The 20,294-nt window shown below is 35.9% G+C and overlaps 1 protein-coding gene across 4 annotated transcripts; it reads right to left on the bottom strand.

The window, feature by feature from the left end:
* Nucleotides 1-3,090: 3,090 nt before the first annotated feature.
* On the bottom strand, nt 3,091-18,543 carry LOC126978761 (uncharacterized). Of its 4 annotated transcripts, none has more exons than XM_050827810.1 (17): nt 18,358-18,541; nt 17,662-17,742; nt 16,889-17,006; nt 16,018-16,103; nt 15,446-15,612; nt 14,955-15,003; nt 13,579-13,693; nt 12,998-13,086; nt 11,702-11,788; nt 10,635-10,781; nt 10,266-10,342; nt 9,084-9,269; nt 8,359-8,425; nt 5,859-5,893; nt 5,297-5,484; nt 4,528-4,744; nt 3,091-3,755 (listed from the first exon to the last, which is right to left on the bottom strand). In XM_050827810.1, exons 1-17 carry the CDS (start codon nt 18,383-18,385, stop codon nt 3,639-3,641), a joined length of 1,854 nt encoding a protein of 617 aa, XP_050683767.1. In that variant the 5' UTR covers nt 18,386-18,541; the 3' UTR covers nt 3,091-3,638. The 4 variants fall into 4 exon arrangements, with proteins under 4 accessions (XP_050683767.1, XP_050683768.1, XP_050683769.1 ...); XM_050827811.1 differs by having other exon boundaries at nt 4,528-4,741; nt 18,358-18,540; XM_050827812.1 differs by having other exon boundaries at nt 15,446-15,597; nt 18,358-18,540.
* Between the last annotated feature and the right edge of the window lie 1,751 nt (nt 18,544-20,294).

The raw sequence follows: 20,294 nt of genomic DNA, 5'->3' as shown, positions 1-20,294 counted from the left end.
ATTTATATTTCTGCTGTCACCTTATGTGTGTCAATTTATTCTTTTTTCTTGAGTAATTCACGGACGAGTAAAATAAGATCTTTTTTTACTAGTCCGTGGAGTAATTGTAAGTTTTTCGTTTTTTGCTGTTGCTATTGTGAAGGTGATATTTGTCATTGTATTCTCTGGTAGCAGAAGTTGTTCGCTCGTCATAAGATATTTCTTCAAAACTTCTTCACAAAAAAATAAACCACCGAATAAATCACCCCTTTTTTATGCTAGGTATACCTAGCCTATCTAATAAAAAAGGACTCTACATATAATCTACTCTACATATCTAAAGGGCATACATAATAAATAAACAATTCGACTTGGACACCTCATCCGCTTTTTCTCAGTTGAAAATAGTTTCCCATTGCACAAATATCGAGACCCATTAGAGACTGAATTCGGCATAACAAGTTGTTGTCACTTTATACATCTGTCCAAGTATTATATATATATATGTATATATCTATATATATATATATAAATTTGAATTTCTGTTCGTTAGTCTCGCTAAAACTCGAGAACGGCTGGACCGATTTGGTTAATTTTGGTCTTGAATTATTTGTGGAAGTCCAGAGATGGTTTAAAAGGTGAGTGAATATGAAAATGCTCGGAATTAAATAAAAACAACGATTTTGATTCTTCTTTGATATGTCCCCCGTCGTTCAGAAATCAAATTAAAATAATAGTTTATAATGAATACCTAGTTCATAACTGAGTGTTGGCGCAACTAGAACACCTGCATGACCGGTTCTCGCGTCAAGCCTACGTGGCGATCCCCGCTCCGGTACCGAACAGACTACACCGTACAATCGTAGCGGCGACACGACCCGAGATTTTATAATTAAGAGAAATAGTATATATTATATTCCTTACACATTATTTGTAGAAGTTAATAATAAATTCAGTTCGAGTACTATCCTGAAGTTTTAATATCAAGAGAGCTTAGTTGAGGAGTACACCGAACATAATGGCGACCGTGACAGGACTAAAACCACGTGGATGTGTGGTGCGAATCTGCATAAAGGAATAAAGGAAGGAACGTCCCGCTGTACAATTAATCCTTGGAATTAAATTGGATTGCGCATATTGGATTTGGATTGGAGAATTGATGTGTCTGTCAATACCAAATTGTAACCTTATAAATAGCCAGTATTTCAGGAAATACCGCAAATAATAATATAATTTCATTCATACCGAGTATTTTTTTATTTGTTTTAATAAGAAAAGGATTCCTTTTGTTTGTTTTAAATTTATTTTATACAAAAGTTTAGGTCTTTTGTTTGTCGATTTAGGCAGTACGAAGTCTGCCGGGTCAGCTTGTATATATATATAAGGGTTCATTCTCACTGTATGAGTGCGTGGCGTTCTCCTCATTGCTATTTGCAAAGAACTGCTTCTCCTTTATTCGACGTTCAATGAAACTTTGGATAGGTTGTTTAGCGCTTCTGGTTGATACGACAGTCCCTTTAAAAAGCTTGTACGTTAAAGGCCAACGTGGCTCGTGTTTTTTTTCTGGTATTGGAAGAGAGTGCAGGCCGCGGCGATCACTTTTAAACTACAACTTATTTACGCTCGCTTTTACAGAAATACCAACTATTTTTTGAATTTTCAAACGGCAATAACTTTTAAATGAATGAATCGATTTTCAAGAATCTTTGAGTTTTAATAGATCGAACTCCGAATTTCAAAATAATTAAATTGAATATCCGATGTATTTACAAAGAATCTATCAGGCCAGCCATTTCTCAAACAGGGTCCATGAATATGAGAACGAGTCTGGCCTATTCCAATATTAGATCACAAGAGGCGTCCCCCAAGGCTCTGTGTTGGGTTCGCTCTTTTCGAACATTATGTACGATGGGCTATTAAAACAGGATCTTCCACTCGATACAGAACTTGTTGCCTTTGCAGATGACTTGTTAAAATATATACTAATTAATATTTTTTTTAAAATACAAGGTTTACGCAATATGAACCATAAGTTCCTAAAAGCTGTCTTACAAATGTCAGTTAGAGTTAACAATTTTACTAAGAGGTTGCGGCTAAAGCTCTGCTTCAGAATAACATAATCTATCTGCTGCTATTTCTTCAAAACTATGAACAATTCAAATACCTAATACACGTCTTTAAAATATTACTAGATTTAATAAAAAAAAAACTATCTGAGACAAATAAAAACATTTAATTTTCCGACTAATAAATTTATAAATAACCTGTAAACAAAAATACACCAGAAACGCACAAAAGGTGAAGGTGGCATGGCAATTATATCTAAGTAGCTGATATGGTGTGGATACGATCTACGAATTTGGTTTTTGACAGCAGCTACTGTGCAAATAAGTGACTTTTGCCTGTCGTGAGTAATAATCCCGCCGTTTTCGCTATATAAGCACACTGAGCAGTGCCAAAGGAAGAAAAAAAAATCCCGCCGTTGGGTGTTGGTCCTTGCCAGTTGTGTACTAGAACTAAAATAAATAGTTTTGTACTACAGTGCATCGGTAAAACAGTCCATAGATTTGACTTCTGTCGAAATATCTAGTGTTGTACGACCATTATTAAACATCTCAAGTTGGAAAACTAGAAATGATGTAATAGGGGCCAACATTTTTTCTTGGGTGGTTTTATTTAAAAGGAACTTATACTTTTCCAGAAACAAATACAGTTATATCACTGTCAAAATAGACAGTTAACTTAAAAATAAAAACAAAGGCGAATCATCACGCCCACCGATGATAGGTTTAGTTAAAAAGGCTGCTGTTCGCAAACAGGTATGTTTGTTATGTTAAGTTACGCGCCAATTTGAGGCACTGTCTGATCAGAGAGCTGAGACACACATGTTCTTAAGTAAAGCAAACATTCCCTATGTATTATTATACTCTTTGCATTAAACCATCAAAATGATTACGAATATCTAGCTGTAAGGTCGTCGTCTACGCTATTACATTCTAAAACTATGGTTGTAAAACTCATTGACATCAGATAATGTTGATTAGTGTACTACAAAACTACATCGACGGATCTATTTAAACCCCTTGTTACAGAGAAAAAAACAATTCAATAAAATATCGGACAATACACAAAATTCTTTATTAATAAAATTTCAAGTACAAAGGTGAATAACACAATATTTACGACGAAAAACTGGCGACGTAACAATTTTTTACTCTTAACAATAAAGCGATGCTTGAAAGAGAGAAACAAACATTTAGAAAAATAAATAGAACTCTCATCATTATTTTCCAAGCATAACCTAGATCGAAATCTAAATATATTTTGCCTGAAACATAATAGAAAAACAAGTAAAGAAATGAGTTACACATTCTACAGAAAGTAATGTATATTCTTAATTTGCTGTTAATTATAATTCCAACAATTTCAAACCACCGTTATCGTCCAATGACTACAGCTTATACTGAAAATCCATCATAATATAAATATTGATTAAAACAATATTTTAGATTTACGTTGCATACGATTTATACAAAATAAATAGTACTTACATGTGCCAATTTATGAATAAAATATGTATAAAATTAATCTAATTAACTTTATTTAACAAAATTTTAAAACTTGACGTATAATTTAGAATATTTCGTTAGCTTCGGCATTTATCGGTCGTCGTGGTTTAATTTGAATGTTGACTGGCGATACACGTCTTCGGCATTTGAAGCGGAGGCTCGCAGTGGTGTCTCGTCTTCGGCAGAATTCCTATAATCTTGCACCACCTTCGACCAAAACACATTCAACATGTACTTTACAATTAAATACTTATTCTATCCATTGTAATAATTAGTACAGTACGTTTCGTATTACACAGTTCTTCAGGTCAAATATATCTGTTAAGTTATTTCTTTTTATGAGAAATAGTGACGAGATATGAAAAACTTTTACCCATAAAACTAAGTAAGTAATAATAGAAAAGTAATAAACTAAAGTGCGACTCAGTGATCTATTTTCTAACGCAACACAGCAGACTGCGCCCACCACCATTTATAGTCAGCATAAGTCGTATAATTTATTCCAACACAAACTTCATAATAAGGAAATATTTTTATCGTATTAGTACTTCCTTTTTATGCTGCGGCGATAGGGGTTGCTGCCACTAGCCAGAAAACAACGGGTAGCGCAACCGAGAACACTGGATGGGATACATATATCCTCCTGGGATCAATTAAAAAAGTCCCTTTTGTTTCTCGATCCTACCTTTAAATAAACAAGCGGCGAATAGCTGATATGGTTCCGGTTTTCTGTGCCATCATGTCACTAATCCAGTTGGGTCCAGCCAATTCTTGGCTCTCCCACGTCAAAAATACTTTAGTAGCCACTTACGACACTTATGGGCTGGGACGACCTTACTCTTTTTTCTCCCCATTATCGCACCGCGCAATTATTTCCAATACGGTGGGATATAAGCATAATAAAAATGAATCTCATTCTTCTTTATCAACATTCAGATTCATTAAGTTTTATCAACATTACGTTCTAATATAACCTTACCTTTCGTATGTAGTCTTCCCTCGCCATAAGCTGTCGTTCCAGCTCTTCCTTCCGACGCTCGAGATCCGGATCATAGTTCTCACGGAGGCACTTCTCCAATTTCTCGTACTCCTTGTAGAGACTGGCGTACTCCGCTAAGCTCTGCTTGGCTTCTTGGCAGCCGCCAAGGCCTTTTGACGTTGCGTTGTCGATGTCGTCACGATTTCTCGCAAGACTGCTTAAGCGAGGAAATTTTCACTTGAAAATATTTTGCATACTTGTATAAAGGTACAAATAGAATATAAATGGGAGTGTATTACGAAAAGGACAGGTAAAGAGTAACTAAAATAAGAGTTTGATGCTTGTGGAAGAAGGATGGGATGTGTCAGGATAATACACTTAAACTTATTCTACTATTCTACTGCTAGTGTCAACCTCAGCACTCCCTGTGAAATATGCGGTAGAAGATGCAGAGAGAATCCACAACGCTAAAGAATCAAGCCGACTGAAGATGACTTGATCGTTGATGATTCGAGCTGCTCGTCGTTGTATGCGGTCGGATGGACGAAGGTAGTACTGACGAGCGCCCACCCAGAAGTAACAAAAGTACTACATGTAAGGATAAATTTGCAACCGATATGCTATGTACTGTCTCGCCATACTGAATACACCAAGCTTTTTATAGGCCATTTTGGTCTACACTTCCAAGTGACCACGGGACTGAACTCTGCTGAGTGAGATCAATGAGTTAGAGCGAATAAATTAAAGTAGAGATTAAAGTAAAACTCACTTGTACATGGACGTGTAGAAATAGTGGGGTCTGCTGATTGCCCGCAGGAATCTTGGCACCATTCCGTTGCCCTCTCTATACAGGTTGAGCAGTCGGTTGTACGATATGTACTTGTATGACGGCAGCCGCAGCAATCGGTGCCCTACCTTGATGGCGTTCATCTCGCGCATGTCAGGGTTCAGTTGACTCTGATAATCAATTTAAATTGTTACTATTTTTGTTAATATTCCGTATGGACTGGACTTAGGGAGCGTAAAATATAGGAATTTTTGTACTGCGTTTTCTAGCGTTGATTGGCCGAATTTGTTGCTTAGTGCCCGAATCGGATTGTTAGTGAGAACAACCTCCTCCTGAGCAACTACAAAACAACAAACACAGTACAAAAACACGTTAAATGAGAAAAGCTAAAAATAGTTTGGGTTTCTAGGTGTTTGGGATCAAAAGCTATTCTGGTTCAAACATTCCGGGAAATGTTAAAGTTATATTGAAATTGAGGTTTGTTCACTAGAACGTGCCAGCAATGGCACTAGTTTAAAATAAAAGCCTACAATCAATTACTTACGCATTTTGTTCCGTACATCGGAACGTGGCCCAGGCCTGTAAACAATAAAAAATTTAAATTTATATTTAATTATTTTATTTTTATATTTTTATTTTATTTAATTATTAAATTTAATTATTTTAAAAACGTTGTGTTGTTATTGAATCACAATAAATTTGAGTGGGAATAAAATTTCTTCGTAATTTATATGAAAAAAAAAATAAGATTTTTTTTAAACCTTTAGTTTACTTTTAATTTTATATACATTTAATTACAGTTCGTTTATATATAACCCTGTTGTTATAGAAATTTTAGGACTAGTGACCAAAAAACGCGAAAAAATAATTTTGTCACTGCTCTCTTGATTTTAACCTGACAATGCCTATATAACTCTGTAGATTCCAAAATAGGTAAAAATGTGATATTCTAGGTCAGAGCTATAGGGCGGATGGATTAACATCCCCCACCCAAATCTTGTCGAGTGCCTTAAGAGGTGTTAGCGGCCTAGCGTTATTGTGATGAAAGAACACACCCATTCTATTACTTTTTCCCAACTCCTTTCTTATAATCGTATCAGTTGTTGGCAGTAGAGATCCGAATTCATGGATCTTCCAATCGCACAAACATTATCTTATTGCGAGTTATACCAGTCTGTGACCTCTCTGACCGTTCTTTGACTGCGACCCTTTTCAGATGTTCCTGTAGTACGTGATTCACTTTTTATTACCAGTTATTAATCACATCAAAAACGGTTTGGTTTCATTACGCCTCAATAAAGAATCGCAAATTAATTCACGGTTCATTAGGTTTCTTTCAGCAGTGTGGCACCCAAATATTGAGCCTTTTTGTGTACCTATCTTTTTTTTCAAAGGAGGTAAAACCTGTTTTATGGTATAAGCCGTTCTAACTCCAATTTTTCAAAAATTGCGTCCATTCTATCCATAACAGGGCGCCCAGAGCGAGGTGCATCTTTAACATCAAAATTCCGAATATTTACTCAATTTGAGCCTGCAGCTGCCCGTTCTAGCATAAGGCATAAACAGCAAAAAATATTTTTTTTGCGGCTTGTATTGCATTTTTTCCTTTATTATAATAAAATATTAAAATGTATCGAGGTGTAAGATTCACTAATGTTTAACGGAGAGAAAAAGAAATGAAAAATAACTGGAAACGAACGAACATTTTACTAATTCTTGTAAGTTTTTGTAATGCAACCTTGTTAATGTCATCAAAACTAGCCACATAGCCAACCAAACAGCAAAAGAGGCTTTTTACAGGCTTTCACAATATACTATTATTATGCGAAAAGGCTTTTCCCCGACCTTATTACATATTTTAAAATTTTAATACATAACTTATTTATTTCATCACCCGTATTCAATTTATTGATTTATATATAAATAAATTATAGACAAAAAATAATGTTTAATACTTAAAATCACTTGAATAAATCTAACACAACCACAACAGCCTATATTTAGGAGTAGAAAATTTATAGGTAATTATCAATTATTTCTGTACTATATTCAATGTGCTAATAATATGCCTTACATTTTACGATAACACAATAAAATTATGTAACCAAGTTCAAAACATATATATACATAATAAATCATAATAAAACAAAATTATAAAAAAAATTGTCAAAAAAAAATAAAGAAATATATTTAGGGATACTAAAAATAGATGATGGCCGATTCTCAGACCTACCCGATATACAGACAGATTTTAAAACAAATTGATTTAGCCGTTTCGGAGGAGTTTGGTAACAAACACCGGGACACAAGTTTATATATAAGATTGCATTAGTTATACATTCCGGAACTTAATTTTTTACAGTAAACTAGCTGACCCGACAGACTTTATTCTGTAGATAATAAAAAAAATAATGTTTTATACGAATTTGCCAATAATATTTCAAAACATCAAGAAATTGTTTCACAGTGGAACTGTCAAACCGTGCATCGCTTAATTCTCTCATAGAAAATATGTCTTTACAAAACAAATATTGAAAATAAAACAATTATGGGTCCCAAATCAAAATAAAAAGTATCCTATCTCTCAAGTTGGAGTAAACTGCACTCCATGCAGTAATCCCCATTTAAATCCGTTCATTAGGAGTCCATCGCGGACAAACAACGTGTCACGTAATTTATATATTACTAGCTGACCCAACAGAAGTTGTTCTGTATATAATAAATAAAATAATGTTTTTATATGAATGTCATAAATATATCATAACATCAAAAATTACTTCATAAAATATGCACCCTGCTGTCGTAATGAAATTGTTTCACAGCAGAACTGTCAACTGTCAAAAGAAATTATGTATGGACACATCAAAGGAAAAACAAATTTGTTGTTTTTATTTAATTTAGCAGAATTTTCCTATTTATTCACCTTTTAAACCTTCTCTGGACTTCCACAAATAATTCAAGACCAAAATTAGCCAAATCGGTCCAGCCGTTCTCGAGTTTTAGCGAGACTAACGAACTTATATATATACATTAAGATTTCATACCCATGTGATGTGCTATCGTCAGTGGAATGCCAGATAGAGGTTGTTGAATTTTAAGTCCGTTCAGCACCTGCGAATAAAGAACATTATACAGGCTGAGCAATTCTGATAGCCGCAAACGTTTTTATTATGTTAATATTTTTGTTTTTAGCAACAAACCAGCGATACGGCCTATTAAAGGTCGTATTTATTTTTATTCCACTACACATTTCTTTGTTTATGTTATTATGACTTCACTAACATGGCGGCTCCCTCTTTGGCGCGACTATTTATCGTTCAAACTGAAAACAACTTTTCTTAGCACATAAATTGGAACTAATTTAAGAAAATAAAAACACCAGTTGGCATTTTCGAATATATTTAATAAAATTGAAGAATATGTGTCTTCTACCGCATTTATGACGGGGAGTGTTCCGAAGAGCTATTTACCTGATTCCTGCCGCCGAATTCCACCTTCGCACGACATGCACCAAGTTAGGATATCATCCCCACCATCTGGATGTGTGGCGGTCTTCCTTGTGCGGTATTTCTGGGACGATACGACATGGGTACCTTCAAAAAAAGCGCGTACACCTTCCTTAAAGGCCGGCAACACTCCTGTGATTCCTCTGGTGTTGCAAGAGATTGTGGGCGGCGATGATCACTTAACAACAGGTGACCTGTACGCTCGTTTGTCCTCCTATTCGATAAAAAAAAAGAATAGCCTATTGGTTAATCAAATAATAAACCTGTTGTATATTGAGTCCTATGTTATGCGAGGGGGCAGTGCTCTTGCTAACGATGAAAGGGATGCTGGTGTGTGGTCCGCCTGTGTAGTAACACTTGACGCCGGCTTGCTTCATCTGCGACGCGACTGTCGGGAGCTCGTAGTGCCGGCTGCGGTACTTCAGACGCCGCGCTTGTCGACGCTCTAACTGTTTACGTAATCACAGGAAACTTTTACATCATCATCATCATCATCATCACCCGGAATACGTCCACTGCTGGACAAAACCTCCCCCAAAGATTTCCACGACGAGCGGCGATTGTCGGTCCATCTTGTGTGGGGCCAACCGACACTGCATCTTCCGTTAGGTAATTGCCATTCGATTACTTTTCTGCCACACCGGCCATCTGTCCGTTGAATTATGTACCCTGCCCACTGCCACTTCAGTTTTGTAATCATTTGGGCTATGTCGGTGACTTTTATAGAAATACTTACCCAGTTATAATTGCCGATCGGGCGTAGCTCACTGACCTAAATTACGATGATAAAATAAGTATTTATTCGATACTAGAACAGTCCGTATAAAAGCATCGCTTCAAAAATCATAATATTTATCAGCAGTTTGATTATAATGTCATATAAACATACAAACAACAATTTAAAACTAAACTTAAGAAATATTTATTGTCAACACTGCCTTAAAATTAAAATTAGATTCTTTATTATATTTTTTATCAATATTTGTTAATTACACTTGTATAAAATCAATGTTCTAATAAGCACTAATGTATTACAAGAGACTTGATCGTGCAGACAAACTGTCTAAACAGTTTTGCGGGACTATGTTAGCTTTTAAGATTCTTTCTGTAAATGATTAATAGTATAAATAAATAATAATAAACCGAAAAACAGACAACGATTGTGAAATATATTATTAGGGGTCCGTTTACTTATTTCTACCTACTTCCAGTTATTTTGCGAAAATATTCATAAATTTTATTTAGTTCAAAGATATACATAGATGGCTAAGTCAAAGCTTTTCATACCAATATTTTCATCAGCCATAATAGAACTGTTATCGTAACATTGGGAAACTTCCCCCAAACGGAGGAGCCGTGTGCTAGAAATGTTTCTCAGAACCATAATAGATTATATCATAATAAAAATAATGTCATACTAAATAAAGATAAGATTTCAACAAAACCTTTTCTTTTTTCACTTCAGTTGACGTGACATCTTCCAGCGGACCAGTTTTGTCGTCGTCCAACCACATCTCGCGCCCTATAATTATAATAGTACATTGTTCACGACGATCTCAATACAACCGAGTGGAATTGCACTTTCCTGCGAATAATAAGTCATATTGCTTAATTCTACACCAACGACTTTACAGTCAACGATTTTACAGATTGAACGTCGATAGATATTTGGAGTTTTGTTGACTACATTTTTCTAAAGCTAACACATAGTTTGGATATAAATTGTAAATGGTAGGTATGAATGAATTCATATTCGATATCCAAAAACCTCCAGACCGGGACATCAATGTAATTAATATTAATAGATTGAATACCGAGTTGGATGTCATTATTGTCTCGGAGATTGGGCGACGATATCCTCTGTTGCGACTTCCGCTGTTTCGTGTCAGGTTGGGGACTTGCTCGATTCTTATTAAACAACTCCAATATTGGTCGTTCTTCTGGTTGAGCGCAGGCCGCACCTATTGAGAATATAATACATTTAGGTCTAGCATTTTTTATCTACAGTACAACTTACTTATTTTCCAGCGAAATAGAGCGTTGGCCGGGTAAACTAACCTTTCCCAATTTTATAAACCTACAGCCTGAATGAAAGATGAACGACACTTGAACCGTCGGTACATCAATGTCATTCATCATTCTTACTGGGGGGTGATGTGGATACTGAGGTTTCAGCCAATAAAAACTTCTTCTTGTAGAGGAATATTTGTCAATTGGTGTTTTCTCATCTGGTGAAGGGACTTCTATAGCTGCGTTTAGCGATAAATAAATACTGCAAGCTTGACAACGATTTTTTGAGAATTATGAACGGTCGGTAGAACCGAACGCAAACTATCCGCTTCCCTGGAGAGTTTTATGCGGGATGTGAGCGAAATGAACATGAGACAGAATGATCGAATTCGGGCAATCGTTTTGTAGAATCATGTGCAAGATACATAATATACGACTTAGGCATTTTTAGCAAACGGTAAACGCTCACCTTAAATAAATAACGAAAAGTAACTCTAAATTTTTAAAATTATTGATCTCCATTCATATACTATCAGAAAAACTGTTCCCTGATAAAAAAAACATGTTCAATGGGTGATCCGAAATGTATGTATTTGATGCAAAAACGGTAGAGGTCACTTTGTGAGTCCCCCCATCAACCCGCAATTATTGGTCACTCGTGATTCCATATATTCTTCTTGTGTCTCGTTTCCAATGCTTAATTCAGGACGAATTCAGGACGAATCAATGCTCGCAGCTAGCAATCGAGTTATTTAAAAATGTGAGATGATTAGCACTCTTGAAGCCTTCGCTCGCTGCTAATCACGCAAAGTTCTGTACGAGTCGTATTTGTAGGAGTGTGGAGCTGGGCTAATAGATACAAGGTATTTACCAACGTTCTGCTGTTTACCGCTAGACCGGCGGTTCACTGGCGACGGCGTATGTCGGGCGGGATCTTGCCTCCCTCGTGGATCGTTTCCTGTGAACGGTAACTATGTTACTATTAAAGTAAAAAGTATATTATGCGTTATTTATAATAACAGCGGGAAAAATAGAGAGGTAAAGTACAGCACAGAAGAGGAATACATGGAGTAAGCTGGAGGAGGCCTATACCCAGAGTGGGGTCTCAAGATAGTATATACTTGAAGATGGTTGGAATCAACCATCCCTTGCCATGCCTTGTCAACATACAAATAACGGCGAACAAACCTAGCGAAAAAAATCGTTAGATTTGTTCTGCTGTCAGATGTATTATGTGGATTATTTTAACCGGCATTATTTTAACAAGAGAATGATCAAGCTTTGAGCCGTAACGAAAAGCGTTTTTTTTAATTTCCTGTATATTTTGAACCTCTATATCGAAATTTCTGAAGCTAAAAATGAATAAAATAAGTAAAAGTACACATATTTTCACATTCTGTAATCAACAACACAAGCAGCTTTATTTTACTTTTAGCACTGACCGCAGCTTTCTTGTAACGTCAGAAGAATTACGCGATTTAGTTGAACATTGATATATTATTAGACATGGAGTCTGGCCAAAGACAATTCCTGCGAAGACTTTTATTTAACTTAGAAAACTTGTCAATTCCTCTTATGAAGATAAACTTAAATATTTTAAACTTGATCCTCTATGCTTGCGTCGTGTGCTACTTGACACATGCTACTTCATAAAATAATAATTAAACGGATACTTATTACCAAAAATAAATTTCAATTGTAAAATCCCTGAGCGCACAGTTTGTATCAACAACATATTTATACAATCGTAGCCGTACTAACCTAGCATATCACTCCTGCATCAATCGCTAATTTGTAGAAATTACTATTATTTTTGTTACACTACTTTAAATTGTATGTCTGTAAATCTTTTGTACATGCCAGTTATTGATATTTTTGCTCTTGCTGTATCTTTTAATTTTAAGTCTCATTGTTGATATTTGAATATTAGTTTATATTGGTTTGTAAAGTAAAATAAAATAAAAGACACCGCCAGCTTAATATTACCTGTTGATTCCCACAATTTTGTACGCTTTTCCCTTCCCGCGGTTTTTTACAGCTAGATTCAAACATAATCTTTGTCATTCAGGAATTTCTTTTACCATCAGGCAATCTACAAATTGTATTCTATATACTCTAACAATCTATGGTGTATGTGACCATTTCATAACTATATAATAAAACAAACCTTCCTTTGCAAGATTGATTCCCTTTTTTCTTGTAATTGTTGGGGTTGGTTTCTTTTCAGCAGCTCTTTTCTTATTTATTACTATTGATCTGGAAACCATTAATTGATATTAATAGTTGATTTATATATTAGGTACTTTAGAGAAACATTGTTTCATTTTGAATGTTTAGTCAGAAAGCGTGTGTTAACAAACAATGTGAAAGAAATACTGCTGATTTTCATCCCATTTAATCTCATCATATTGTTTTATAAATATACATCTATTGAGTTATTTAAATAATATAATTAATAAATATTAGTGACACACTCTTACACAAATTATCTTGCCCCAAACTAGGCATAGCCTGTACTATGGTCACAAGAGAACGATATATTATTTAATATTAAACTTAAACATACATAACTATCTATATACTTATAAACATCCATGACTCGGAAAAATCATTAATTTTTTTTTTATATTAGGAAAAACAATATATTTGTTGTTTACAAAAGGGGCAAATATGTAATTATATGAATCAGAGACAATAGATGTTTTGCCCTCTACATGCACAGCCCTTGCGTAGTCTATATTTATTTACCCCGGACGCAAGTCTGTGAAGCGCTCGTTGTCAGAGTATTCATCCTCGATGTCACCACCGCACGCCACTTCCTGAGAACCGGCTTCATCAGCTACGTTGCTACTTCGATATATAGCTGTGTATAACAATTAAAAATTACTCGTATTGATTTCGTACGACGAAAGAGAGGAATAAAAATTATAATTGCAAAATTCTACTTCAAGTCAACCTTCAAGATCTACGGTGAAGCTAATACATATTAAAGTGCACAAGTACTTTTCGACGCGTATTAATATCGAGATAGGACATTGTCTGGTACGTCGTCACTTACTGGCATGGATTGTATTTTGTTAAATAAGTTAATAATAGGGTTATACGCATTATTGGTACCGGACCGATATTCTGGGCAAGATTGCCGTAATAGGTTGGATGAGGGCATTGCAGGATCGCTCGTAGTGGAGATGATAATGGGAGGCCTTTGTCCAGCAGTGAAGGTCTTTCGGCTGTGAAAATGAGACCGATGATGGAGCTAATAGTTTAATGGTATCGCAGAGCTGGCCAGGCTCCTTCTTGCACCGCCATAGTTAGACAAACAAAGATAATGTATTCCCCACTATTGTTATACGTATAAGTTTCTGGAAAGCTGCACCTTTGTGAAATTATTTTTGTATCGTATTATTTATTTGAGGTTGAGTTTAGTTAAAATTGATATTGTTTGGTCATGTATGGATTAAAGTAGGATTAGAAGGATTAGAATAGGTAGGATTGTCAGGTAAGTGTAGATGTACATATACAATATAAATTAAGCTACAGGTCCAGGAAGAACGGCAGAGTTTTCAGTCTGTGCTCCTTTCTCATCTACTCGGGATCGCTCTGTTTACCAATATACCGGCGTAATTAATTAACATATCAAAAGATGAACTAACTGGTTTTTGATAGTCCAGCGCCCAAACATACCAAATAATCGAGAAAACCGGTATGTGGTCGCATATTCTGTCCATCGAAAGTCGCCTGTCACAGCACATATGATGGAGTTCATTCAAGTTATTAAACCATACAGATTTTATTGTGTTCATTACGAACTAGCACTTCAGATTGGCTCATCGCTATTCTTATTTATCATTTATTCATATTAGTTCCCACGGAGGTGAGGTTATGGCACTTTGAATGTCCATTGGTCCAATAAATTAACATTCAAATTTCGTAATTGGTCAGATAAGCCAATCACTACTGGTAACTGAAAGGTGTATGTTATAGATACATCGCGAAATGTCCATATGGGAATTGTGGGCGTACAAGCCACACCACAAACCCGACATACGCTGTAGCAAATCCTAGCGCGACATATTATGCAATAGAACCTCAGCTTTACGAACAAACATCAAAATTATACATACCATCCCCCTCCGCATGGCTTCGTTCCGACCGCATGTTTGCAGATTTTCCCTGAAACATAACGGTTAAAACATAACTTAGAAGAATCGCCTCATTTGATGGCGCGCAAAGAAGAACTGTCAGGGAATTCAGTACTCTCTGATCGCATGGTGTTGCGTATAGATATCGGTTAGTTATATGCCTTCTACTGAATTTATTACAGGGGAGTTATCGACTGAGCTTTCAGTCTACCTATCTCTCATGCAGATACGTGGCGTATGTCCATGACGAGATGCCTTCAAAAAAGCGCATACCTTTCACTTAAAAGGCCAGCAACGATATTTTATCGATGGTAAGCAAAAACTTCAGCCAGCAGATGATTCTAGCAAATGGTAATAAGTCTATAGAAAAATGCGAGGTTATGGTATGCCATGCTTCAATGTGATGATGCTACATGTTTCTCGAATGTTGGCTGCAATTTTACGATTTAATAGAGATGGCTTGCAAAACATACTTGCTCTTTCATCGGTCGATGAAATGACTGATTGTATCCGCGAACTCTCCCGAGCATCTGGTGCTGCTCAACAGTGGCCGGATCCAGGTATCCTCGGGTGGGGTTCGCTGGCGGCTCCAAACGTCGATATCTAGCCGCTTGTTGCGACATCTCTGTAACCATCAATCCTACAGCGGTTTAACAAATTTGTTTCAGATGATGTGTAATCAATACTCTGTAGTCCATTTTCAAAGTGAAAATCAAATCTTTCATTAATGACTCTTAAATAATTAATTTCAGAAGTAATTCAAAATGTTAAGAGTCAGATGAGCATCTGGTGGTCATCTGACTCTTAATCTCTTCTTCATCTCGTTCCTTCATTTATTTCTATAAAACATACTTCACAACTTCATTAAGGCGAGGTTGATAATATGGAATGGCGAGTCTCCCTGAGTCAACAGTCTCATTATTTACCCAAAATTTAAGTGCCTAACGCATACAAACAAATATTCACTTCCAAAATGCTGTTATTTTTTTTATTCATCTACATGTGATTGTTGTCCAAATAAAAGTTTTAAGTATTTGTTACTCACTCTTCTTTGGCTGGGTGCGTACACTGATGAAAGCAACATTCTCGGCTGTTTCAACGTTCGCTGGCTGGTCACCAATCTTCGTCATACTTTAGCACAACGTTAAATTACTACTAGAAATGTGAAGACAATCTATATTGCCTAATAAAAAATATAATATTATAAATTTGTCAATTAGAAATGTAACTAACAAAGAATGAAGTAGAAGCTTGGTATTGTGTGCTACTGTTATTATTATATGTTGTTTTGGGTTTTCCATTGTAAATTCAGCACTAAATCTCCACATGAATGATTTCGTCTATTGTTGAAAATTGCATGAACTAAAGCTTAAAAATGTCGGCCCTCTAGCTATTGCGGATGTGATGCAATCCGCTGACAGACGAACCAACGGACGGACAGTAAAACGATTACCGTTAATTAAATTTTGGTTGCGGAACCCTAAAAAAGTTTTACCGCACAAAGTCTGTTGCAAAGCCAAAGCAATCCCAAGAGCATTGACGGACTTTCTGGTGACTATTTTCTCTTATGAGGCAGTTTGTAGCGTAGCATTTGCATTTTAAGTAAGGGGTTTCAACAAAGACTAAAAACTTCAGCTTTTCAGATTTCAATCCCATTTGTAATTTTTGTTGCAGTGTCAAACGGACCAGTAAAAACCAGCCGCCCATCGGGACACCTGCAATATCAAAATAGAAGCATTGCCGGCCTTTGAGGAACTTCCACCTCTACGAACAATCCGTATCGATTCGGGAATACAGCAGTCGGCACAGCATTCCAGCGTAGTTGTGGTATGGGACATATAAACGGGATGTGGGTGAAATTTTGTACTTTAACGTGATATAACTCAGCACCATAAACTTGAGAAATGATAGATTACCTCCGTTTCTTAAGTTTTCGTCGTCGCCTAAGATTTTTGACTAAATCTAACTTTTCTTTTAGATCATCACACTGCGCTTCGGCGAAAGCGAACTGATCTTCCACTTCGGGTATTGGCCCTGTAGACATTTAAGGGTTAATATAATTTTATACCAGTGGAAGGCTTCTTTGTATAGGATGCCAGCTGGGCAAAACAAGGGCCTACCTGCTATGAAGCAGTAATGTGCAAATATTATTGTATTTTGGTTTCCGTTTGGGACCGTAGCTAGATAATTAACTGGGCTGATGCAATGGGATTTAGCATCTTCTGATGAACACAAAAACGTTCACCCTCGTTGACTATAATTTAATTCCCTACAGATACCTTAAGCCCGAATAAACAAATTTTGAGGGCCCTGATTATTTAAGAGGATGGCTTGCGATTGTAATTCTACACTGCTTTGGAATTCATCACTAGATTGAGGATTTTTTTGGAAACCAGCAAAAAGTTTGAAATATTTGTTGTCCGTGCACATATTATTCTTTTTTTCTGCAACACGCTATTTTTCTATCTAGCTGTCAACAATTCTAAACTATAACAAATCTCACATGAAAAACTCACGTCTTTGTCCTTCCTAGTTATAGTAAGAAGTGATCGGTTTCTGTGTACCAAAATCATTGTATCGTAAAGTGTTTCATAGCAAACTACCTTATGTAAACAGTTGTTTATGGCATCGATGATCAGAAAATGTGAAAGGTTGGGATGCCCTTTGCCTTATTATTTTATATATATACCTGTTATTTCCAGTTTTCTTTCAGATCGGGTACCTTCTACATTACATCCAGCAAGGCTACTTGAGCTTCTATGTCGTTTGTCTGTGAATTAGCGATCAAAGAGAATCATTAAATTTATAATAATATGAGCTGAGCCTACGATTGAAGGTTGCCGTGTCAAAAAAGGTTTTAAATAATAAGAGAGGCCTAAAGAATGGAATCTTGCGTTACATATCATATATTAAATAACTTCTAGTTCAGAAACGTTGCAACCCCAACATTTTTTCAGAGTTAACGATTCTTGAAATACTTAAAATATATTTAAGTACAACAATTGCTCGTTTAAATATTATATAGACGATATACAATTGCTTGTCACAATTGGTGTCCTAAAAACTAAAATTACTTGGCCGATGTCTCGAGAATCCATAGTATATAATGTTTTGCTAATTTTTTATTAAATCTACACATCCCTCAATTAGAGTTCTTGGATTTCGCGTTCAAACCAACTTGAGTAGGTGTAATTAAATAATGCAAGACACATTATATCTTGAATAAAATACCGCGTATGGTCGTTGTACAACTGCCTTATTTAAATAAACGATTAGTGAAATTGATAAAAATACAAATTCGCTAATATTCTTTATAAAGTATGTTTAGAAATCATTTTGTATAAAATAGTCTAGGCTTCAAGTGTCAAAGACCATTTCTTTTTACCTTTAGTAATTCTTAAACCATCGCCCATATTGACTTGAAATTTTCATTCCACACAAATTGAATTCTTCAGGTACCTACGTTAACAAAAATAATTTGTGCGACTGTATAATATAAAAATGGATGTTGTAACATAAAAACCACTACAAAATCATTACGTCAACTTGTCAAAATATTATCTATCTAAAAAACAAGAAAGTATCGACATCAAAATCTATGAGCCATGGAATCCTGGCATGTTCCAAAATATTAGGTCAAAAACTGACATAATCTGATTTGGTCTAATACCATAGAGTCACATTTACATAAAATATTATTAAAATTATGGATAATTTTAGGTGAGCATAGTAGTTATATATAAATACAGGTACTCACGATTTTATTTATTTAAAACCAATTCGATCGATCGATCTATTTGCATGAATCCTGATCACAGCGGAGCTGCGGTAGCGGCGGCAAGCTCTGAGTTTTAAGTTATAATGAAATGAAACTCGCTCTTAGACTCTCTCACTTGCTCGTAAAATGAGCCTTATTACATCGTGTGGCCGTACACCGTGTCGTTATACTTGTGGCCATAAACGTAACTATAACACACACGTGCATAATAATATTGCACACTAGTGCATAATATAAATTATTCCTATTCTTTTTTTATGGAAAAAGGAGGACAAACGAGTGTACGGGTCACTGGTATTAAGTGATCACCGCCGCCCAACTTCTCTTGCAACACCAGAGGAATCACAGGAGCGCTGCCGCCCTCTAAGGCACGCGCTTCTTTGAAGGTGGCTTCTGTGGAAGGTACAGGATGGACCAAAAGTCCGTTTATAATTGGAATGATGATTAAAAGAAAACTAATTACAGTAGATCAAAATTGTTTATTGTTTTCGATAGTAAACAAAAGGGGAATTTATTTCTTAAAAATCATATAATCCATATGCAATCCTTCATTATTCTGGCATTGCTGCAATCTAGAGCGGAAATTTTCGATGACAGCTTTACATGTTTCTGTTTAGATGTTTTGGATTTCTGTGCGAATACGATCCTTTAATTCGTCAAGAGTTACTGGATTGGTTGGCTGGAATGCAGGGGTTTTTGATCACCATGACATAGTGTCACTCCTATAACGACAATTTTGTCTATTAACATGCCCATTTAGGTGGAAGTGTGCCTCGTTGAGAAAAAAATGTTTGTAAAACTGGTGAATCGCTCTATTCGTTCGCAAACTGCAACCTAGTGGCATGGTCCTGAGGCCTTAATTCCTGCACCTTTTGGATTTTATAGGGATGAAGACTTAAATCTTTCTTGAGAATGCGGTTTGATACATCATTATCTTGGCACGTTAAGGACAGCAGACCGCTTTCGAGTTGAAAGTCCAGGTTGGTTACGAACAGACGATTTTACTCGCTCCACGTTTTCGGGGTCCCTCGACGTTTTAGGCCGGCCAGATCGAGGTAAATCCATTGTTAAACCCGTCTTCTCAAACTTAAGCACCCATTTTTTAATTAACACACCTGATGGAGCTTGATTTTTGTGTCGTATCTTGTAATGATTGCAAAACTTTCGTTGAGCTAAGGTTGCAGAATCGTTGTTTCGATAGTACTCGCGTACACAAAACGCACGTTGACTACCGCTAAACGACGCCATGGTACTAAATTCCCATTGGCCGCTCTTGCAATGCGTAATCCCTCCACCCCCCTGCGCCGCCGCTGCTAGACGCGGCAACCGATTCAAATGTTAACGGACTTTTGGACCACCTGTATATCACAAGTTTACCAATGTCATGTTAAAGTAGACCACCTAGCTTAGAGTGTTTTTGTATTCTAATTTTATTGGTAATGATCAGTGCTAAAAATTTAAACAATTTTTATTTTCTTATTTTATAGCTATATAAACAAATATACATGCTGTTAGACTATACATATAGGATACACAAATATAAT

This window comes from Leptidea sinapis, chromosome Z (assembly GCF_905404315.1).
Source record: "Leptidea sinapis chromosome Z, ilLepSina1.1, whole genome shotgun sequence".
Lineage (NCBI taxonomy): Eukaryota > Metazoa > Arthropoda > Insecta > Lepidoptera > Pieridae > Leptidea > Leptidea sinapis.
This window is presented reverse-complemented; position numbering and strand designations above follow the sequence as displayed.